Raw genomic sequence first — 23,709 nt, 5'->3', positions numbered from 1 at the left:
ACCAGTGGGTGCACACTGGGGAGAAACCCTACGAGTGTGGGACCTGCGGGAAGAGCTTCACCGTGAGCTCGAAACTGATCCAGCACCAGTTAATCCACACTGGGGAGAAACCCTACAAGTGTGCCGAGTGCGGGAAGAGCTTCTCTGACAACTCGCAGCTTCTCCGGCACCAGCGGGTACACACCGGGGAGAAACCCTACAAGTGCAGGACCTGTGGGAAGAGCTTCAGTGTGAGCGCAGCCCTGACACAACATCAGCGGGTGCACACCGGGGAGAAACCATACAAGTGTGCTGAGTGCGGGATGAGCTTCAGCATGAGCTCAGCCCTGACACGACACCAGAGGGTCCACACTGGAGAGAAACCGTACGAGTGCTCTGAGTGCGGGAAGAGCTTCAGTGTGAGCTCGAGGCTGATCCAACACCAGTTAACCCACACGGGGGAGAAGCCCTACAAGTGTGCTGAGTGTGGGAAGAGCTTCTATGAGAACTCACAGCTCATCCGTCACCAGCGTGTGCACACTGGGGAGAAACCCTATGAGTGCAGGACCTGCGGGAAGAGCTTCCGGGTGAGCTCAGCCCTGACACAACACCAGTGGGTCCACACCGGGGAGAAACCCTACGAGTGCTCTGAGTGTGGCAAGAGCTTCAGCGTGAGCTCGAAGCTGATCCAGCACCAGGTAACCCACACTGGGGAGAAGCCTTACAAGTGTGCTGAGTGCAGGAAGAGCTTCGCCAGGAGCTCGCAGCTCCTCCAGCACCAGCGGGTACACACTGGGGAGAAACCCTACGAGTGTACGGATTGTGGGAAGAGTTTCGGCCGCAGCTCTGCACTCATCAAACACCAGCAGGTCCACACCGGGCAGAGGCCCTATGCTTGTTCCTAGTGCAGGGACAGCTTTCAGCAGAGTGGCCACCTCATCCAGCACCTGCGCATCCACACCGGGCAGCATCCCTGTGCCTGTGCTGGGTGTGGAAAGGTCTTCAGAGTGTGCTTGGCACTCTTCCGGCACCAGCAGACCCACAGGGGTGGGGGGCAGTGAGGTCTGATACTCTGGGAGCAAAGCCCGGTGTCTCCCACTCCTATTGACCACCCTGCTTGTGGAGGGTGAAAGCAGTTTCTTCCTAGGAGAATGAACCCTTAGAGATGAAGAAGGGGAGAGGTGGTGGAGGGAGCTGATTGGAGGTTTGGGGCAGGTGCCAGAAGGAAAGTGCGTGACTCTTTTCAGTGGTGGGCAGCCCCAGGATGAGGAGCAGTGGCCATGAACTGAAACAGAAGAAGTTTCAACTGGACATGAGGAAGAACTGGTTCTGTTGCAGTGTCAGAGCACTGAAGAGGCTGCATAGGGGGATGTGGAGGCTCCCTCTCTGGGCACATCCAAGCCCTGCCTGGACACGTTCAGGTGCCCCTGCCGCGACAGGGCTGGGACCGGGTGACCCCCGGGGTCAGCTCCCATGGCTGGTGCCGCTCGCAATGACCCCGCACAGTGAAGGTTCGTTGAACGCTGCCGCGTTGCCTTCCCAGACTGCGCCTGTGCGGGGGCTCGCGCCGACCGCCGTTGGCCGTGGGTGCGCGAAACGAGGCGGGGGCGGGGACTTAGGCCCGCTGTGTGGTGTCCCAGCCGCCTCCACCAATCGGCGGCGCGGGCGAGTGCCACGGACGGCTCCTGATTGGCTGCGCAGTCCCCGCCGTGGGTGATAAATTCGGGGCGGCCGGGCCGGCGTTTGTTTCACGCCGCGGGGCAGAGGGCGGGTGGCGAGGGCTGCGGCAGAGGGTGAGTGCGAGCGGCGCGTGTCCATGATAACGCGGTGGGGTCGGCCCCGGGCTGAGGCACTCGGGATTACGCCGCGCGGGTCTCTGCCACCTCCCGCGGGGCTCTGCTCTGCTGGGCCCATTCCCCGCTTCCGATTCCCGGGGACATGTAGGCCCGGTACCGGCTGCGCTGGCCGAGAAAACCGTGTGGGCCGTGTGAGGGTGGCGTCCGTGTACATTTCCCCCGCGATGCCTGGGCGGCCGTCCCGGGAGCAGCGCCGGCCCGTGGCTCTGGCCTGGTCCTCAAGCTTGTCGGGTCCTGTGCTGCCGTCTGCCAGCCGTGTGCTCGGGAGCAGCGAGGTTGTGTGCGGCTGTGCCGGGCCAGCGCTTGTCAGGCCTCTCCCATCTCTTCCTTCGGTTCCCGCGGGCGAGCGTCTGCACAGTGGCTGAGGGAGTGTGCCAGAGCGGCTCCCTGCAGTGGTGTCCGCACACAGCTCCTCCATAAGGATATCTTGAGTGTTTCAGGACAGTAGATGCGCTGGGTTCTGCTGCTGCCCTGGGGGCGCGTGTCTCTTCGTCCCTGGCATTGTTCAAGGCCAGGTTGGACGGGGCTTGGAGCAACCTGTGCTAGTGGAAGGTGTCCTTGCCTATGGCATGGCTGGGAACTGGATGAGCTTTAAGGTCCCTTCCAACCCCAGCTATTCTATGGGTCTATAATTCTTGATCCTGCTGAGCTGAATAAAGAGCTTGAAGGACGAAGGCCTATGAAGCCTATTGCTGTCCTAGCTTCTCCTTTGTTGGGTGAAACAGATCTGTTATTCAAGCCTCATAGTGCCTAGCACAACACTGCTTTACATTCATCAGCTATAAGTGCCTGTCACTGTCCCTGCTTGGGGTGTCCCAGGCAGAGCTGACTGCATGCTGGGATGGGCAGGGCAAGTACTGGCTATCCCCAGACCAAAGGCTGTTCAGGAAGTTCATGTGTGCCTGTCACACTCCATCCCTACTCTCCCCAGGTGCGAAGCTGGTTGACTGATGTGCCCCTTGTGCTGTTCTCCCAGGCAGTATGAGAAAACAGATTCCGGATGCAGTGCCTGGCACAAGGGCTGATTACCGAAGTGGAGAACTGGACAAGATCTGTGAACTTAGCAGGAGTTTCCCTCCTTGGTCACTTTGTTGAGGTGCTGGACTGTGGCTCTGGGGGACAGAGGTAGCGTTTAGGTGGGCACCTCTGAAAGTGCCTTAGACTTGAATTATTTCCTAGATGTAGGCTATGTTCAGGTGAAGTCTTGAACCTCCCTGGGATCAGGCAGTATAAAATTATTCTGGGAGGCCCCATTTCCAGGCCCCAAAACCTCCCCATGGGAGGAGGAGAAGGTGTGAAGCTCTTCTGGTGTGAGTGCCAGGTTGCCTTTGTGAGGGCTCTTCAAGCCTGGGGTTTCTCTCCACTGCAGTGAGGCTTGATGTCTGAAAAGGCCAAGGCTTGCCTTAGGTGGCATTCTAGTAAATGCTGTTACCCTCAGCATACCGTGTATTTGTCTCTCAAGTACACAGTTCACCCCTGAAAAAACTTCAGTCCTACTCACCCGTCTTAATATGGGAAAATAAGTAAGATCCCTTCCCAGCTTTTTTACTCTCTTTTAGGTATGACTTGCATTTACAATCAAAGCTTTTGTGATCAGTTATTAAATCTTCAGTTAATGCCGTGTCACAGTTCAGTGGATGTAAATTGCAGTCATTCAAATAACACTTTGTCATAAAAAACTGTTTAGTATGTTATGAAAAAACTGTGAATTTTAGGCACTGAAAGTGTCTCCATCCTCCTATCTTTGTCATTCTTAAAGCTTGCACCAGGGCAGTCTCCGCATAATGCGGAAAGATGACTTAATACCACATCTGTGCTGCCAAGGTTTGGAGGTAACTGCTTTGTGAGGGCTTGGCTTGGTGCTTCCTTGTTGCTGCCATTGACAAACTGAGATGTCTCTTGTCATTCTAAAACTTGTGTACATTGCCCCTGAGGTGGGCATTTGCTGTTGGTCTGGCACGGATGAGCCTTCCCAGCACGCAGAGCTGAAGCCTTCCACAGGTACTCGGAGAGAGACCCTTTGCCTGCGGGGACAGCCTCTGGCGATGTCAGAATTTAGTAGTCTTGCTAACAAGAGGACATTCTGTGTGAAGTGGGTGATTGAGAGACCAGCCCTTGTGTGAATGAGTGTTTTGTGTGAGTGAGATGTGGCATAGCAAGTAGAGCAATATAGGGATTAACTGTCAGAGTAGTGATCAAGCTCCCTGGTGCAGGGCTCCCTGTCCCAGAGCTCGAAGCTCATTCAGCACCAGCGGGTGCACACGGGGGAGAAACCCTATGAGTGCAGCAACTGCAGGAAGAGCTTCAGCTTGCGGGAAGACCTGCGGGAAGAGTTTCAGCGTGAACTCAGGCCTGACACAACACCAGTGGGTCCACACCAGGGAGAAGCCCTACAAGTGTGCCGAGTGTGGGAAGAGCTTCTCCCAGACCGCGAAGCTCATTCTGCACCAGCGGGTGCACACGGGGGAGAAACCCTACGAGTGCAGCACCTGCGGGAAGAGCTTCAGCGTGTCCGTAACCCTGACACGACACCAGCGGGTCCACACTGGGGAGAAACCCTACGTATGCAGGACCTGCGGGAAGAGCTTCAGCGAGAGGTCAGCCCTGACACGACACCAGCTGGTCCACACCGGGGACAAGCCCTATGAGTGCTCAGAGTGCAGCAAGAGCTTCAGCGTGAGCTCAAAGCTGATCCGGCACCAGGTAACCCACACTGGGGAGAAGCCCTACAAGTGTGCCGAGTGCCCGAAGAGGTTCTCCGAGAACTCACAGCTTGTCCGGCACCAGCGAACTCACCACTGGGGAGAAGCCTTACAAGTGTGCTGAGTGCGGGAAAAGCTTCTCTGACAACATGCAGCTCATCCGGCACCAGCGGGTCCACACCGGGGAGAGGCCCTACGCCTGTGCCCACTGTGGGGTCAGCTTTCGACAGAGTGGCCACCTCACCAGGCACCTGCGCATCCACACCGGGAGGCGTCCCTACGTCTGTGCTGAGTGTGGAAAGGGCTTCAGAGCGAGCTCATTGCTCTTCCGGCACCAGCAGACCCACAGGGTTGGGGAGCCCTAGGTGGGGGGAGTTTGGGGAGCAGTGAGGTCTGATACCCTGGGAGCAAAGCCCGGTGTCTCCCACTCCCATTGATCACTGTGCTTGTGGAGGGTAAAAGCAGTTTCTTCCTAGGAGAATGAGCCCTCAGAGGTGAAGAAGAGGAGAGGTGGTGGAGGGAGCTGATTGGAGGTTTGGGGCAGGTGCCAGAAGGAAAGTGCGTGACTCTTTTCAGTAGTGGGCAGCCCCAGGATGAGGAGCAGTGGCCATGAACTGAAACAGAAGAAGTTTCACCTGGACATGAGAAAGAACTTGTTCTGTTGCAGTGTCAGAGCACTGAAGAGGCTGCGTAGGGGGATGTGGAGGCTCCCTCTCTGGGCACATCCAAGCCCTGCCTGGACACGTTCAGGTGCCTCTGCCCTGGCAGGGCTGGGACCGGGTGACCCCAGGGTCAGCTCCCATGGCTGGTGCCGCTCGCAATGACCCCACACAATAAACGTCCGTTGAACGCTGCCGCGTTGCCTTCCATGGACTGCGCCTGCGCGGGGGCTCGTGCCGTGTAAAAATTACTTTGTGAGGCCCCGTTTCCAGCCCCCAAAACCTCCCCGTGGGAGGAGGAGAAGGTGTGCAGCTCTTCTGAGGTGAGTGCCAGGTTACCTTTGTGAAGGCTCTTCAAGCTGCTAGGCCTGGGGTTCTGGGGTTTGTCTCCACTGCAGTGATGCTTGGGTGGGTGCAACCATGTTCTGCTGCTGCTCGTTAAAGCAAGGATGCAAGGTCTGCATGTGGGGAAATAGCCTGAAGTTGTAAGCTGGTTGAACAGCAAACTTGAACTCTGTACCACCTGGATGTTTGCAAATTACTGAGCTTCTCCGAAGAGTGTCAAAAGCAAAGCCAGGGCTTCAGTCCTGCTTCCCTGCCACAGCAGTGTCTACTTCGTTCAAAAGGCACTGGATTGTGGGGATTAAGTGTCTTCCTACCCTGAGAAGAATGGCTGTGCATCTTGAGCGTGAAACTTGCTGTGGAAATGTGTCTGGGGCAAACTAACTGCTGGCTAGATGAAACAGGGATGTTTTCTCTGAGGGTTTGAACACTGTTATTGGGAAAGAAATGTTTGGAGTGCTGAGGTGTTTTGTATTAAGCCTTGTCTCCAATTTGTAGCCCCACTATCCTGCCTCTTGTAGTTGTTGGATTCCTCCCAGGAGGCTTCTGGTAGGGCACCGGCAAGGTATGTGTTTACCCTGAACATTCAGCCAGGTCTTGATGAGCAGAGCTCATGAAGCAAAAGAAATGACATTCCAGCCTCTGCAGTGGAAGAGGGCAGCTGCTCGAGCCACCTGCTCGTTGATGATGAAAACTCCAGAAACTCGCCAACACAGTTTTCAAGCTGACAAGCAGGTATTCTTTATTGCGGCGCCGGGAGACACGGGGGATAGCTCCTCCAAGCATCTCTCTGCTGAGCATCAACCAGGCTGTGATTATATTGTCCTTAAACATACATGTTCCTTAGATTACATACATTACATCATACTTTTAGAGAATGCCTCCTGTGTGCCTACAAAAATGTGGTAGTGGGGCTTCGGACCCCTGGTGGTTATTTCTTCATCACATTGTTTTAAGATCGTTGTCTTATCAGTCGTATCTGCATACCTGCAAAACCCCCAAGGCTGAGAAACCCCACCCTATTTCTCATAGGAATATAGCCAAAAGTGTTTAGTTATGTGCGGGACCCCCAGAGCTGGAGCTCTCATGAGCTCTGTCTTTAAACTTTTAAATGTTTCTTCAGCTTGATCTGTCCATTTTAGAAAGGTTGGATTTTCTTTTAGCAGCTCGTATAAGGGTCTTACCAGAACACCATAATCATGGATCCAGGGTTGGCACCATCCCGGCATTCTCAGAAATGTCCGGATATCTTTAACTGTGGACGGTCACGGTGTTTGAGAGATTGCTTCCTTCCGAGCTGCTCCAAGTTCTGGTTGTCCTCCTGTTACTTTGCATCCTAAATAAGATACTCGAGTTTGAATTAGTTGAGCCTTCCATTTAGATACCCGGTATCCATTTAGCCCCAGAAAGTTTAACAGTTCTACAGTCCATTGAACACATTTTCTCTCAGTTTTGGTAGCAATTAACAGGTCGTCCACGTACTGTAGTAAAGTTCCTGTCTGAGTGGATGCTTCCCAGGATTCTAATTCTCGTGCCAATTGATTTCTGAAAATGGTTGGACTGTTTTTAAATCCCTGAGGTAACGCCGTCCAAGTGAGCTGTGTCCTTCTTCCTTTTTCAGGGTTTTCCCATTCAAAAGCAAATAAATTCTGACTTTCTTTGGCCAGGGGCAGACAGGAAAATGCATCCTTTAAGTCCAGAACGGTAAACCACTCCTGATTAGTATTAGTTTAGTCAATAAGGTATATAGATTAGCTACTACTGGATGAATATCCTCCACAATTTTGTTGATTGCTCTGAGATCTTGAACTAATCTCTAACTTTTCCCATCGGATTTCTTTACTGGCAAGATAGGAGTATTATATTCTAATTCACATTCAATTAATAATCCATATTTTTTTTTAATTATTTCTTTGATTCCCTTTCGATCCTCCAATTTTAAGCGATACTGTTTTATTCTAATTGGGCAGCCCCCCTTTTATTTCCACTTCAACAGGCAAAGCATTTTTCACCTTACCTGGAACTTCAGATGCCCATACTCCCAGATACACCTGTTTAAGGATTTCTTCTATTTCAGGGAGGTCCTCCTGTTTGCTTTTCTGCTGAATTAAAGATAAACTCAAAACTTCAATTAATTGATCGGTTTGGACTCTTAATTCCATTTTGCCTTCTTTAAATGTTGCTTCTTGCCCTAATAAAAGATTTTTTGAGAATTTGGCATGCATAAAAATTTATGCATTCCGATTTGTTTTCCCAGTTTATACTCTACAGGTTTCAGAAAGAATGTGGGTTTGGGGTTTTTTGTTGTTTTTTTTTTGTTGTTGTTTTTTCATTGTTTTTTTGTTGTTTTGTTTTTTTGGTGACTAGTAGCTACCACATCTGTAACAAATTCTTTTCCTCTGATTTAACGTTGAATAAGTTGCTCCTGTAACCACTTAGAAATTCCACTTTATTTCCTCTAGTGCCTAGTTTTAATTTAATGAGTGGATCTGCTAGGGTAGATTCCCCAGGTCCTTGTTAGTCTAGTTCCAATTCAGTCACCGGAGCCACACCATGGAGCTTCCCCCAGGGCAGTCTCACTTCCAATGTCCAAACTCCTTACAGCATGCACACTGATTCCATCCCACAGGAAAATTCAATCTCTCACCTCTGCCTGACATTCCTCCTCTACCTCTGCCTCGTCCTCTCGCATTAGTTCCTCCACCAATTTCTACTTGTCCCAAAGCAGTCACTGTAGGCGTGCCCATAGCACAACTCAGCTCGCTCTTCTCTATCTGTTCCCGATTCCTGTACGCTCTCCACGCTTCTTTAACATTCTCAAGTCCTTCTGCTCTGTTGCCAGTGACAGCAACCTCTTCCTCCTTATCAGTAACAGATGGAGCAGTTGCCGAGAGTGCTCCTCTCGGAGGTACCTGTGATACATAATCCCCCGACCTGTCTTCCCGATTACTCTGTCTAGGTGTTTGTTTTTTGTTTTTTTTTTTAACTTTAAACATAATTTCCCCAATATCACAGGCTAAACAACATCTCTCCAGCTTAGCTTTCTGTTTTTCCCTGTCCTTTCCTAAAGCCAAAATTAGGGATCTGGCAGAGCTATATTAATTTCACATTCCGTCTGCCACTCTGGGTGGTTTCTTAAAGTGAAAAACGTATCTGCATGCATCACTGCATCCCATTTTCCTTGTTGCCTTAAAAGTAACATTAATTGCAACAATGTATTATAATTCCGAGTTCCAGTTTTAGGCCATTTCTCCTGATCCTCCAGAGTATACAATGGCCACCATTGGTTACAATATTTCACCAACGTTTTTCTTATTTACTGAGCCCCCAGGAAACCCTCCCAGTTCTTTCCAATGTGCCAAAATGCACCCTAAAGGACTCCTTTTCAAGATGTCTTCACTCTGCCAATTTCCCATTGTCAGTCTTGCATTCCCACACACACACGGGATCCCACAGGCACACTCCACACAGTTACAACACTTGAGACAGAGACTAAAATTCTGTCGAACAGCAACCATTAACAGTTATAACGGTCTGTCACCAACACCAAAATCACAAGACCAAAATCATCCAACCCAATCACCATTTTAGTCTTTATGCAAGATGCCCCCTGCACCTTACAGACTATACAAAAGAAAAGAATACTTTTTATGAGGATGGTTCTTGTTTGCTCCCACAGTGATCCGAATGAGTCAAGGGGTCCCTCCAGGTAAAACTCCTGAGGGCCCTAGGGAGACCTGTCCTCATTGGGTCCTGCAGCCGAGCAGAGAGGATCCCATCTGGGGTGCCAGATTGTTTCAGAGAAAACTCCAGGAACTCGCCAACAAAGTTTTAAGTTGACAAGCAGGTATTCTTTATTGCGGTACCGGGAGACATGGGAGATAGCTCCTCCAAGTGTGTCTCTCCCAGGCATCAACCAGGCTGTGATTATATTTTCCTTAAACATCCATATTCCTTAGATTACATGCGTTACATCATACTTTTAGAGAATGCCTCCTGTATGCCTACAAAAATGTTGTAGTGGGCTTTTGGACCCCTGGTGGTTATTTCTTCATTACTTTGTTTTAGGATCCTTGTCATATCAGTCGTATCAGTAACCACCAGGCGGTTCTGGCAAAGCTTATCTTAGTAATTTCCTTTTCTCTATAGTTGCTAACAAAGCCTAACATCCTCGAGGTTCCTTGTTTACAACCCTATTCTTCAATTAACCCCATTCTTCAGTGAGTAAGACACGTCCTCTTCCAGGGCAGCAAACCCGGGAGAAATGAGGGCCCTGAGGGGTGACCGTGTTGTGGGCTTTCAGCTACCAGTTTCTGAATAAAAGGGATGTGTAATGGTAAGAGATGCAGTGATTCTTACTTCCCTTCCTCTGAGTTCTCATGTGATAGCCTAGTACTGAAAAGGACAGGGGTTTGATTTGTGCTGACTTGTCTCCTGAATTCACGGCTCATCATGTCTGTGCTGGATGGTACTGGGAAAAATCTCAGCTTCCATGTGGTCCTGTGTATGTAGTGTCCTCAGTTGAGCTGAAGGGACTGGTGCTTGTCTTTTTGTGCAAGAGCCAACTTTGTTATGTGAAAAGGCCAAGGTTGCCTTAAGTGGCATTCTAGTAAATGCTGTTACCCTCAGCGTACCGTGTATTTCTCTCTCAAGTACACAGTTCACCCCTGAAAAAACTTCAGTCCTACTGTCCTGGTTTAAACCCAGTCAGGTAACTTGTTCACTCACTCCCAGTGAGTGGTGCCGAGCTGACAACAATCGAGGTCCGTGTCCCCCCCCCACCGGGGTTCTCCCCCACTCCCGGAGGAACGGGGAGGAGGATCGAAAGAGTGCAACTCCCACGGGTTGAGACAAGAACAGTCCAGCAACCAATGTACACAAATCACCACCGCTACTATCAACTACAACAGTGATAAGGGAAAATAACAAGGGAAGAGAATACGATACCACCGGCCAAGAAGACGAGTTCCACCCGGAAGCCCGTGTCCTTCCGGGTAACTCCCAGTCACCCCCCACCCCGGCCATGACGTGCTGTGGTATGGAATACCTCCCTGGCTAGCCCGAGTCAGGCGCCCCATCTCTGCTTCCTCCCGGCTTCCCCTCCTCCCTGGCAGAGCATGAGCCTCACAAAGTCCTTGGTCAGGGTAAACATCACTTAGCAACAACTGAAAACATCGACTTCACCAACACTGTTCTCAGGCTGGAAGTCAAAACACAGCACTGCACCAGCTAGCACAAAGGAAAAAACAAAACAAAACAAAAAAAAAACAAAACAAAAAAAAAACCATGACTGCTACTGCCGAACCCAGGACATTATCCACCCCTTATTTCATACCATTCACGTTGTGCTCAGATCCCACATTTTCAATACACCATCGCTCTCCCACATATATACATCCATATACATACAGACCAAGAGGAAAAGATCATTTTCTTAGTGCATGGACCAATCCCTATAATGCTGCCGAGTCCATTCGGTCCATGATGTTCAAAGTTCATTCTCTGTTGGGATGATGGCTGGAGGGAAGTCAGGGCCAGTCGCTGGTGACCTGGAGACATCTAGTTGATGGGCTATAAAAGCATTACACAGCAGGCAACAGCATACAATTGAGTTCACTGGCTGTTTTCCCCTAAAATCAAATCCCCTTGAGGTATACATCGGACTTCCCCATCTTCCTGCATTACCCACCAAGTATATCCAGGTCCCTGAGCAAAAGCAATCCCACGAGTGGGTTTGCCCTTACCTGAAGCAGGAATAACCCAGACTGTCTTCCCCAGCAAATTCTTCATAGGCACCACGGGAACTTTGTCCCCCTCTACAATATGTAAAAGTTCTGACTGGGCTGGGCCGGCCCTGTTGGCAGATCCTCTGGTGTTGACCAACCAGGTGGCCTTTGGTAAGTGTGTATCCCAATGCTTGAAAGTTCCCCCACCCATTGCTCTCAGTGTAGTTTTTAACAGCCCATTGTACCGTTCGATTTTCCCAGAGGCTGGTGCATGGTAGGGGATGCGATATACCCACTCAATGCCATGCTCTTTGGCCCAAATATCTATAAGGTTATTTCGGAAATGAGTCCCATTGTCTGACTCAATTCTCTCTGGGGTGCCGTGTCGCCACAAAATCTGTTTCTCAAGGCCCAGGATAGTGTTCCGGGCAGTGGCATGGGGCACAGCGTATGTTTCCAGCCGCCCGGTGGTTGCTTCCACCATGGTAAGCACATGGCGCTTGCCTTGGCGGGTTGGTGGCAGTGTGATATAGTCAATCTGCCAGGCCTCCCCATATTTATACTTCAACCATCGTCCTCCATTACCAAAGAGGCTTTAACCGCTTGGCTTGTTTAATTGCAGCACATGTTTCACACTCATGAATAACCTGGGCAATAGTGTCCATTGTTAAGTCCACCCCTCGATCACGGGCCCACCTGTATGTTGCATCTCTGCCCTGATGGCCTGAAGTGTCATGGGCCCACCGGGCCAAAAATAATTCACCTTTATGTTGCCAATCTAAGTCCATCTGAGCCACTTCAATCTTAGCCGCTTTATCCACTTGTTGGTTGTTCTGGTGTTCCTCAGTGGCCCGATTCTTGGGTACATGGGCATCTACATGACGTACCTTCACCACCAGGTTCTGCACCCTGGCAGCAATATCTTTCCACAGTGCAGCAGCCCAGATGGGTTTACCTCTGCGTTGCCAGTTGCTCTGCTTCCATTGCTTCAACCACCCCCACAGGGCATTTGCCACCATCCATGAGTCAGTATAAAGTACTGGCCACTTTTCTCATTCAGCAATGTCCAGGGCCAGCTGGATGGCTTTCACCTCGGCAAACTGACTCGATTCACCCTCTATTTCAGCAGTTTCTGCAACTTGTCGTCCAGGACTCCATACAGCTGCCTTCCATCTCCGATGCTTTCCCACAATACGGCAAGAGCCATCAGTAAACAAGGCGTACTGCTTTTCACTTTCTGACAGTTTATTATATGGTGGGGCCTCTTCAGCGCGCACCACCTCCTCCTCTGGTGACATTCCAAAATCTTTGCCCTCTGGCCAGTCCATGATGACTTCTAGAATGCCTGGACGACTGAGATTTCCTATTCGAGTTCATTGTGTAATTAGTGCAGCCCATTTACTCCATGTAGCATCAGTTGCATGATGTGTAGAGGAGACCCTGCCTTTGAACATCCAGCCCAGCACGGGCAGCCGGGGTGCCAGGAGGAGCTGTGCTTCAGTGCCAATCACTTCCGAAGCAGCTCGAACCCCTTCATAGGCTGCCAGTATCTCTTTCTCAGTTGGGGTATAGCTGGCCTCAGATCCTTTATATCCCCGACTCCAAAAGCCGAGGGGTCGACCCTGGAACTTTCTGCCAGAGGCTCCAGGTAGGACCGTTCTCCCCAGCTGCAGTGTACAGTACATTTTTTACATCTGGCCCGGTCCGGACTGGTCCAAGGGCTACTGCATGAACTATCTCGCGTTTAATTTGCTCAAAGGCTTGTTGCTGCTCAGGGCCCCATTTAAAATCATTCTTCTTCCGGGTCACATGATAGAGAGGGCTTACAATCGAACTGTAATTTGGGATGTGCATTCTCCAGAACCCCACTGCACCCAAGAAAGCTTGCGTTTCTTTCTTATTAGTTGGTGGAGACATTGCTGTTATCTTGTTGATCACATCTGTGGGGATCTGTCTACGTCCATCTTGCCATTTTATTCCCAAAAATTGAATCTCCTGTGCAGGTTCCTTGACCTTACTCCATTTTATGGCAAAACCGGCTTTCAGCAGGATTTGGATTATTTTCCTCCCTTTCTCAAAGACTTCTTCCGCTGTATCGCCCCACTCAATAATGTCATCAATGTATTGCAGGTGTTCTGGAGCTTGCCCCTGTTCCAGTGCAGTCTGGATCAGTCCGTGGCAAATGGTAGGTCTGTGTTTCCACCCCTGGGGCAGTCGGTTCCAAGTGAACTGGACACCTCTCCAAGTAAAAGCAAACTGTGGCCTGCACTCTGCTGCCAAAGGAATGAAGAAAAATGCATTGGCAATATCAATCGTGGCATACCACTTGGCTGCCTTTGAGTCTAGTTCATACTGAAGTACTAGCATGTCCGGTACGGCAGCACTCAATGGTGGTGTGACTTCATTCAGGCCATGATAGTCTACTGTTAGTCTCCATTCTCCATTAGACTTTCGCACTGGCCATATGGGGCTATTAAAGGGTGAGCGGGTCCTGCTGATCACCCCCTGACTCTCCAGTCTACGGATCAGCTGATGGATGGGAATCAGGGAGTCTCGGTTGGTGCGATATTGCCGCCGGTGCACTGTTGTGGTTGCAATTGGCACTTGTTGTTCTTCAACTTTCAGCAACCCCACAGCAGAGGGATCTTCTGAGAGACCAGGCAAGGTGGACAGCTGCTCAATTTCCTCAGTCTCCAAAGCAGCAATACCAAAAGCCCACCGGTACCCTTTTGGGTCTTTGAAGTACCCTCTCTTGAGGTAGTCTATGCCGAGGATGCATGGAGCCTCTGGACCAGTCACAATAGGGTGCTTTTGCCACTCCCTCCCAGTCAGGCTGATTTCAGCCTCCAGCACAGTCAACTCTTGGGATCCTCCTGTTACTCCAGAAATATAGATGGGTTCCACCCCTTGACAGCTTGATGGCATCAGGGTACACTGTGCACCGGTATCTACTAGAGCCTTATACTTCTGTGGGACTGATGTGCCAGGCCATCTGATCCACACAGTCCAGTAAATCTGATTGTCCCCTACCTCCAACTGGCTGGAGGCAGGGCCCCTCTAATGGTCGTCACAGCTTTGGACACTTAAGTCGTGGTGAAAGGGATTATTCTTCGTTATCACAGGAGCTGGAGTAAAATCAGCTCTTCCATTCCATCTGGGAAACTGCTCACCAGAGACTGAAGCCGTAGCTCTCATGGGACGATCAGTCTTGGCCCTTGCTCCCCTCTTCAGTTCACTCACCCGTTCCTCCAAAGCTGAAGTAGGTTTTCCATCCCACTTTGTCATGTCTTCTCCGTGATCCAGCAGGTAAAACCATAGGGTACCCCGTGGCGTATACCTCCTGTATCTCCTCTCTTGAGCAATAGGACGCCTTTTGTTAATAGCTGAGACGTGTGTTGGTACACGTGAGGAGCTGGATAAATCAGATAGATCGTCCCTCAATTGTTTGAGGTCCTGGGACAGTTTTTCCACAGCTGAGATGATGGAAGGGGTGAGGTTGTCTTCGAACTCTCAGAGTTTATGAACCATTTCATCCACTGTTAGTGGTGCTATGTCATTCCAGGTTACTGTTGCCAATGAATGGGCATATGATGACGGTGCATTCCGTGTAAGTTTTCGCCACATGGGTCGTGTACATTCAACTTCATCTGGATCTATAGGTGTATCCCCGTTATTCGGCTTGATGTGATAGAGCATCTCTACGATGGCCGATTCCCTCAGAGACTGGATGCCTTTGTCTATAGTAGTCCACTTGGCCGAACGACTCGTAACATCGTCCTTGTACGGAAACCTTTCTTTCACAGCTGCCAAGAGCCGCCTCCAAAGGCTGAGGGACGTTTTCTCTCTTGCGATTGCTTTGTCAATTCCCCCTTCTCTAGCAAGTGATCCCAGCTGCTTGGCTTCTGTACCTTCTAGTTCGTGACCATCGGCCCCATTGTCCCAGCATCGGAGTAACCAGGTGATGATGTGCTCCCCTGGTTGACGGGTAAAATCTTTTCGCATATTCCGCAGCTCGGTTGAGGTCCGAGGTCGAGAAGTTACCTCTTCTTCTTCTTCTTCGTCATGTGATGATGACTCCTGATCAGATTCTGGACCGGATGGTGAATTCATTGGTTCTTCATCTCGCTTCACCCTTTTTGCCTCCTTTTTGCTTGTTCTCTTGTGTACAGGGGCAACCGATATTGGTACGAATTGGTCCTCTGGTTTGGCTGCAGTGATTATCACTGTGGTTTGAGTAGCGACTGTACTTGTTGCTGGGGGTGGTGTAGCTGCTGTACTTGGAGCTGGGGTAACCGCGCTGTCTGTTGCAGTTGAAGTTTGAGCAGCTGCTGTACTTGCCACTGGGGTAGCTGCTCTGTTCATTGAGGCCAAAGTTTGAGTAGCGACTGTACTTGTTGCTGGGGGTGGTGCAGCTGCTGTGCTTGGAGCTGGGGTAACCGCGCTGTCTGTTGCAGTTGAAGTTTGAGCAGCTGCTGTACTTGCTGCTGGGGTAGCTGCGCAGTTCATTGCCGACAAAGTTTGAGTAGCGACTGTTGCTTTGCCCTCAGATCCGCCAACATTCTTTTCCTTTTGAAGGTGCTGGATAGTGTTGAACAAGGCCCTGTAAGCATAGGCCAAGCCCCAGCACGTTGCCGTGATTTGTCCATCTCTGGTATGGCCAGAATGACCACACACCTCATTTAAGTGTTTTACTAATTCTTCTGGATTTTGCAGTTGTTCGGTAGTGAAATTCCAAAGTACTGGAGGGGCCCACTGACCTAGATACTTGCCCATACTATCCCACACACCCTGCCACTCATGGCTGTCCAGCCTCAGGGAAAATCTCTCGGTCCTCCTACATTGTCGTTTGACCCCAGACAAGACCCAAACCTGACTCTGCTTAACTCTTGAAATCAGCAGTGGGCAAAACACACTCTGTATGCGTGTTAGCATGGTGATACCTATCACCATCAGCAAACAAGTCTCAACAGCATTAAAATGCCATTCAAAAAATTCAAAACTCTCAAATGTAAATGGTCTGGGGGGACGACTGGGAGGGTAAAAGAATGTCTCCTTCACAGGTTGAGCACCTGAGAAGGAGAAAAAAGATGTGTAATTGCTAAGTACCTCCATCATATACCTCCCAAAGTATAAAGGTGGTGACCACACTGGGAACATAAGCCAGATCAGTTTCATGATCAATGATTCTATTGTATTACAAGTCATTACCATAAAGTACAATGGGACAAAAACCTTAGCCCAAGCCCCACACTTGAAAAACACTAATACAGCAAATACCGGATGGACGTAAGATACGATATACTGAAACTGTGAGATCAAGAGGAAAAACCTTGAGAGCCAATAAATCAGCATTGTGACGAGTGACTACCAATCCAGTCAGATCTGTTCTTATCTCAACCCCTCGTGCCCCACGTTGGGCGCCAAAAAGAACTGTCGTGGTTTAAACCCAGTCAGGTAACTTGTTCACTCACTCCCAGTGAGTGGTGCCGAGCTGACAACAATCGAGGTCCGTGTCCCCCCCCACCGGGGTTCTCCCCCACTCCCGGAGGAACAGGGAGGAGGATCGAAAGAGTGCAACTCCCACGGGTTGAGACAAGAACAGTCCAGCAACCAATGTACACAAATCACCACCGCTACTATCAACTACAACAGTGATAAGGGAAAATAACAAGGGAAGAGAATACGATACCACCGGCCAAGAAGACGAGTTCCACCCGGAAGCCCGTGTCCTTCCGGGTAACTCCCAGTTACCCCCCACCCCGGCCATGATGTGCTGTGGTATGCAATACCTCCCTGGCTAGCCCGAGTCAGGCGCCCCATCTCTGCTTCCTCCCGGCTTCCCCTCCTCCCTGGCAGAGCATGAGCCTCACAAAGTCCTTGGTCAGGGTAAACATCACTTAGCAACAACTGAAAACATCGACTTCACCAACACTGTTCTCAGGCTGGAAGTCAAAACACAGCACTGCACCAGCTAGCACAAAGGAAAAAAAAATAACAAAAAAAAAAAAACCATGACTGCTACTGCTGAACCCGGGACGCCTACTCACCCGTCTTAATATGGGAAAATAAGTAAGATCCCTTCCCAGCTTTTTTACTCTCTTTTAGGTATGACTTGCATTTACAATCAAAGCTTTTGTGATCAGTTATTAAATCTTCAGTTAATGCGGTGTCACAGTTCAGTGGATGTAAACTGCAGTCATTGAAACAACACTGTGTCATAAAAAACTGTTTAGTATGTTATGAAAAAATTGTGAATTTTAGGTACTGAAAGTGTCTCCATCCTCCTGTCTTTGTCATTCTTAAAGCTTGCACCAGGGCAGTCTCTGCCTAATGCGGAAAGATGACTTAATACCACATCTGTGCTGCCAAGGTTTGGAGGTAACTGCTTTGTGAGGGCTTGGCTTGGTGCTTCCTTGTTGCTGCCATTGACAAACTGAGATGTCTCTTGTCATTCTAAAACTTTCCTCAGACAATGAGAAAAGGATTAAAAATTTTTTACGGCCTTCAAGACCACAAGGATGTTTCTGACATGCACTGCAAATTCCCTGACAGAAATCATTCAGTCCCCTGCTTCATGAGTCCGTAAGCAAAGGCAGCCTTCCCAAGCTAGCACCGGTGTTCCCATGTGCCAGTGATGACGTGTTGCCAGCCAGTTCTGTTTGTATACATTCATGTGTTTTCTTGCCTTCCTAATGCAGGCACATTTGTCTTGGAAAACGCATTGCTTTCATTTTTATTTCCAGTGGGTAGTAACAGCTATCAGAAATATTTTGATACTTCTGTTTAACACTTCCAAGGCTGCAGAAGAAGCAAACCAAACCCAACTTTTCAACTAAGGTATTGATTTACTTTTTAGGCTAAAGAGAGGAGCAGGTATGTTACTGGCATTGTACAAAGCTTGTCTTGCCAATATACACGGTGTGAGCCCTAAGTGAGCTTCGGAACACACTGCTTATAAATTCACTGTGACAGTGAAATGATCAGCGGCACTGTGGGTCATCCTTTGCAGCTACCACCACGTTGATTTGTGTGCTGCCTGAAAGCATAGCCTCTGTAGGTTTATTCTGAAAAGCTGTGCTGCAGATGTTTACGTACCTTCTCGCATCTTGCATCTGAAAAGAGAGCTGTTTTCTTACACAGGCACAGTTCCGTGTGTACAGGTATTTCAGAAGATATTCCCTGCCTTAATGCCATGTCTTGAGTGGGTGTGTTCCATCACCATGGTCTCTGCTGTGGCCAAGCCCCATGGAGGGGTTGGTATATCTACAGCGTACAGGAATGCTGTAAAGAAGAGTTGTGACTTCTGCGGCTTCCCCTTCTACCAGATTACACTTGGAGTGCCAGCTTTTAGGTATCAAAGGGGTAAATCCAAGCGCAATCCTTCCTGTGCTTCTCCAAGGGGACTGGAGCTGCTCTGGAAGTGCCTTTCAAATGTGCCTGTATGGTTTTTACTACCATTCCTGCTGAGGGTTTAAGTTCATGCCTAAGCTCAGCCTGCCTCCATTCTTGGGACCTGGGAGGCTCCAGAAGCCTGGCAGTGTTCCATCGGGGTCCCCATCTCTTGGAAGGGTAGGTAGTCCACCTACAAAGCTCCAAAGCTCTGCTTTGTGTCCTCTGGATGCTTTCTCCTTACTGCCGTGTCTTGTTCATCAAGCTCCTGCCATGAAGGATGTACATTGCCCCTGAGGTGGGCATTTGCTGCTGGTCTGGCGATGTCAGAATTTAGTAGTCTTGCTAACAAGAGTGAAGTACTTCTTTCCATCCTTCTAATGAGTGAATTATTTCTTACCATCCTTCTAATTGCCATTTAGATTGGAGACAGTCACTCCTGAACATCTGCTAGCTTAGGATATTCCTTGTCTGCCCATCCTGTTCTGCTTGCCATAAATTTTGTACGAAGGTCACACTGGCCTAAATCATTGCCAGCAATCAGAAACTTACAGATACGGCTGGTTTCAGCTAATTTTGTGCTCACTGGGGCATCCCACTGCGCCAAAGGTGAAAAGTGCACCCTGAGGAAGACTGCTTACTACATCTTGAAGACCCTTGCCCGCGACTATTGAAGGACAGTGCGCAGGCTCCAAAAGGGAAGAGACTTATCATAATGAGTTCCTAAAATAATATCCCCACCGAACTCTCGGGAACCTAATGAACATGCATGTTTGTACATAATACATATCTGCCTACTTAACCCCTCGGTGTGCAAGTTAGGAGGAGCGGTCCCCCTTTCACCCGGCGCCGTAATAAACATACCTGCTTTATAACTCTCTTTGAGTTTTAGAGTCTGATTCTGTCCTTTAGTTTGCACCCCAGATGGGACAACTTCTGTCCGGCTGCAGGACCTCCTGAGTACGGGACTCCTCTGGGCGCCCCCGAGATTTCTTGGGAGGACTCCCCCACTCACTCAGATCACCGCAGGAGCAGACAAGGGCCATCACTAGTGAATCATCAGGTATGTTTGAACCAGGTAAAGGGGATACCTGTGGGTCGTGAGAAGGTGTCCTACACAAGGTGGAGAGTGCAGGTGCTCGCCCCAAGGGTTGGGTTGGGTTGGGTTGGGTTGGGTTGGTAGGGTACACAAGGGTCACTGTACTAACAGCTTCAGGAACCTCTGGTGGGTAAACAATGGCTTAAGATTTATGTGTTACCAATTCCTGGCTTAGAGGACATTCTGTATGAAGTGGGTGATTGAGAGACCGGCCCTTGTGTGAATGAGTGTCTTGTGTGAGTGAGACGTGGCATAGCAAGTAGAGCAATATAGGGGTTAACTGTCAGAGTAGTGATCAAGCTCCCTGGTGCAGGGCTCCAACTAGCCCTTGCACAATCTGTCATCGCTGTTGTTTGTATATCCGAGCTAAGTGTCCTGCTTGTTCAAAATATATTATCTCTTTTGGTGAGAGACAAGCCGTTTATTTACAGAAGTGTTTGGTATTTGGGTGTATCTGTTGTGGGTGCAGCACTTCCTTTTACCTTTTACTCTGGGTAAGATATTATTGTTGTAGGGCTAACGGTGTCTTATATCTTTAAAGGCTTACAATGGGAGGACAGCAGAGTGGGGGAATTCTCAAAAAGAGCCCTTCAGGTTGCATTTTAGCTCATTGGAAAGATACAGGGGGGCCACTGGGAGGAAGTGTGAATAAGAAAACCTTGACCAAATATTGTAATCAGTGATGGCCTTCATATGAATTGGAAGATGGGGAAAAGTGGCCCTTCAATGGCACTTGGAATTATAATGCTTTATTACAATTAATGTTATTTTTGAGACGAGAAGGAAAATGGGATGAAGTTTCATATGCTGATATGTTCTTTACCCTTCGGGATCATCCTGAATGGCAGACAGAATGTGGGCTGGGGGCTCCACAAGACCCGATGGTGTTGGCTCTGGAGAAGGGTAATAGGAAGGAAGGAAAAGGGAAGTTAAAGAGATGTCGTTCGGCACATAGTGATGCAAAGGGTTGACCAATGTACAGGGGGGTAGTGCAGGGGGGGTAGTACAGGGGTTGTAGTACAGGGGGGTTGGACGGGGAATTGTGCAAGGGGGTTAGAGGAATTTGTTTGCTATAGGAATTTGTTTAAACAAATAGACTATCTGTTGTAAATGCCTGCTAAGCAAAACAGAGGCCTCCTGTCCTGTTAATGAGCAGATGCCTGAAACCTCAGGTCCTGTTAATGAGCAGATGCCTGAATCTACTGATAAAGGGAAAAGCAGAGGATTTATGGCTGGGAAACTGACCAAACTCTACTGATAAAGGGGAGAAGCAGAGAATTTACGGCTGGGATAATGACTAAACTCTAAGGCCACATGTAAAGACTAGAAAAGGTGAAAAGTGCAAGAAGAGGAAGACTCATTTACTTCATCTTGAAGACCCCTGCCCAGAGGAGGAAGACTCATTTACTTCATCTTGAGACCCCTGCCCACGACCGGAGGGGGGCACTGCGCATGCGCAGAGGACCTCTGGCTCATTATAATACGAAGCGGGGATAGGACATGAATATGTATAGGCGTATTGTGTAACCTCATGAATATATATAACTTTAGAGAATAAATGTAGAGGGAAACAACACTGAGACACGCATATCTTTGAGGAATTATCCCTATGCGTCTCAGCGCTGAATAAAAAGCATACCTACTTTACAACTTTTAACGAGTTGTGGAGTTTATCCGCGCATCAATTTGGCGAGCCAGGCAGTAGGTCTCTGTTCGGCTGCAGGATCGGCTGAGGGGCGGACATCCTAGGCGCCCCAGGCCGCTTTCCTGGAGGAGCTCCGCTCCCTCGTCCGCTCACTGCGAGGACAGACAACAACCTGTGCCGGCTGCGGAGAAACGGTATGCTTGAAACTTAGGGGGCCTGTAAGGCGTACGCGTGGCCCGGGGCTGCTGGTAAGGCGCGCAGAGACGTCTGGCGCACAGCGTAGTTCCCCTTGGCAGGTAGGGCTTGCAAGCAGAGGACTCGCCGACCGGTAGAGCGGCCGCTAGCGATCCTGAGGGTGGATCGGGTGAGTTCGGGTTTTCGCTGCATCCCAAGTTTTGGGAGCCAGGAAGGATCTGCTAATGACCGTAGTGGAAGCCAGATGAACCGGTAGGCGAACCCACCAGGTCTCCGCTGCATCTCAAATTACAGACCTGCTACCATAGGAAGCAGGAGAAGGGTAAGGCGGAACCATAGTGTGAGTGTGTGGGATCCCATGTGTGTTTGTGTTTCTGTGTGACTGAGACGTAGCACAGCTACGAAGCGAGTGTGGAGTCCTGATCCGCGGTTCCGTGTTCTCCGCGAGGAGAGCGGCCGGAGACGGACGAAGCGTCTTTGTTTTGTGTTGTGCCTAAGTGCTTTGTGTGTGTATATGTCTGTCGTTAGTGTTAAAGATTAGCGTTTAAGCGGTGGGGGAGGAGTAGACAAAAGTAAACTGTGGCTAATGGGGGTTTAAGAAGAGTTCCCTCTCTGCGCCCCAGTGGCTGTATAAGAAAAGTATAACCTCTAATATCTGTAGTCTTATTCTTGAGATCTGGACTTTACACTCAGTACCAGAGGCTTGTAGCCTGACATATGGGTGCATATTAACTTCTGAACAGTGGAACCTGCCGTGGATACTAGTGTAAATTTTGCTGGAACCGAAACTATGATCTAACAACAGGGGAACTGATCTGCAGAACCCAGAGATATTATTTCACTGAACCCCTGAGAATATCATAAAACTTGTGTGTAGGTGCTCTCATTTTTAAGTGCATTTGCAGAGCACTAGGAAAGAGAAGCTATAGATTTGTAAAAGATTGTTTGAAATGGGAGCCGGTCGAAATAAGGGAATTCTGAAGAAAAGCCCATTGGGTTACATTTTGGCACATTGGAAAGAACTGGGAGGGTCTTCTGGGGGTTCGGTAAACAAGAAAACGTTGATAAAATATTGTAAAATTCTCCATTCCTGTAATTTTGCATGATGTACACCCCTGTTATTTTTAGCTTGTAAAATTTGATAGGAAACTTCTCTGGATAAAATTGAGTACTTGATGCATATGTATGGAATATCAGGTCTTGTATGCAGGTATATAATTTTATGAAGACTGTGATGTTCCTATCTGTAAAAATATTGTGAGTGTAAAAAGCTTACTTTTGAAAAATTCATTGCCAAGCTTGTGATTGTTTATGAGATTGGGAAAGTATTAATTGGGATTTTGGTGTGAAGTCTCTGAAGTTGAGTACCAGAGGACAAGTATTAGCCCCCTATTTATTATATGCTTATCCGTAAAAAACCCATAAGACATTCAGGAATGATATGGAAAGAGAACAGTGTGTCAGTGAAATGACTCTTTCCCATGGTCATCATCTGTATGTGTTTGATTTGCCTTTCCAGACTTGGATTGCTCTGGAGACTGCTAAGCATTTTTCCTATTTGATATGGAATTTTCCCTGACTTGGATTCCTCCTTCTGTCTGTCGTGTGTTAGGGTTTGATAGCAGTTCTTTAAGGATGTTTGATGCCTAAGGCAGAGGATCCTCTGGCAGTGTGTACATGTATAATTTATTTATTTTAAATTTATCAGATCAGAAAATGGGGCTACAGCTCCCATTGTCTGTCTGGTAAATCTTAGTGAATTTAATTATATAAAGCAATGAAAATGGTTGAATTATATGAGAGAGGTTAAAAAAAAATAAAAATAAAAAAAAATCACATTTTAATCTCATGTCTCAAGCTGGGCATGGGGAGGCTTAGTCTGGGTATTAGGAAAAATTTCTTCACCAAAATATGATCAAGCATTGGAACAGGTGGCCCAGGGAAGTAGTGGAATATGTGTCCCTGGAAGCGTTCAAAAAAAAAAAAAAAAACAACATTGAGATGAGGCCTTTAATGGCATGGCTTAGTGGTGGTTTTGGCAGTCCTGGGGTAATGGTTGGACTTTATGATCTTAAAGGTCTTTTCCAACCGGGTTAATTCTACAATTCTGTGATCAG

General features: G+C 48.9%; 2 protein-coding genes across 2 annotated transcripts in view; both read left to right on the top strand.

Annotated features, from left to right (window-relative positions):
* Nucleotides 1-23,709, top strand: part of LOC133279591 (heme oxygenase 2-like) — a 230,566-nt gene that overhangs the window by 9,444 nt on the left and 197,413 nt on the right. The gene's annotated exons all lie outside the window — the stretch shown is intronic.
* Nucleotides 1-23,709, top strand: part of LOC133279586 (zinc finger protein OZF-like) — a 53,387-nt gene that overhangs the window by 20,238 nt on the left and 9,440 nt on the right. The window contains exon 3 of the mRNA XM_061473445.1: nucleotides 4,421-4,432. Coding sequence (XP_061329429.1) covers nucleotides 4,421-4,432 — 12 coding nt within the window. The remainder of the gene's footprint in view (nucleotides 1-4,420; nucleotides 4,433-23,709) is intronic.

This window comes from Pezoporus flaviventris, unplaced genomic scaffold (assembly GCF_033815535.1).
Source record: "Pezoporus flaviventris isolate CSIRO_AGI_PZ_B2104156 unplaced genomic scaffold, CSIRO_AGI_Pfla_v1 ptg000078l, whole genome shotgun sequence".
Taxonomy (NCBI): domain Eukaryota; kingdom Metazoa; phylum Chordata; class Aves; order Psittaciformes; family Psittacidae; genus Pezoporus; species Pezoporus flaviventris.
This window is presented reverse-complemented; position numbering and strand designations above follow the sequence as displayed.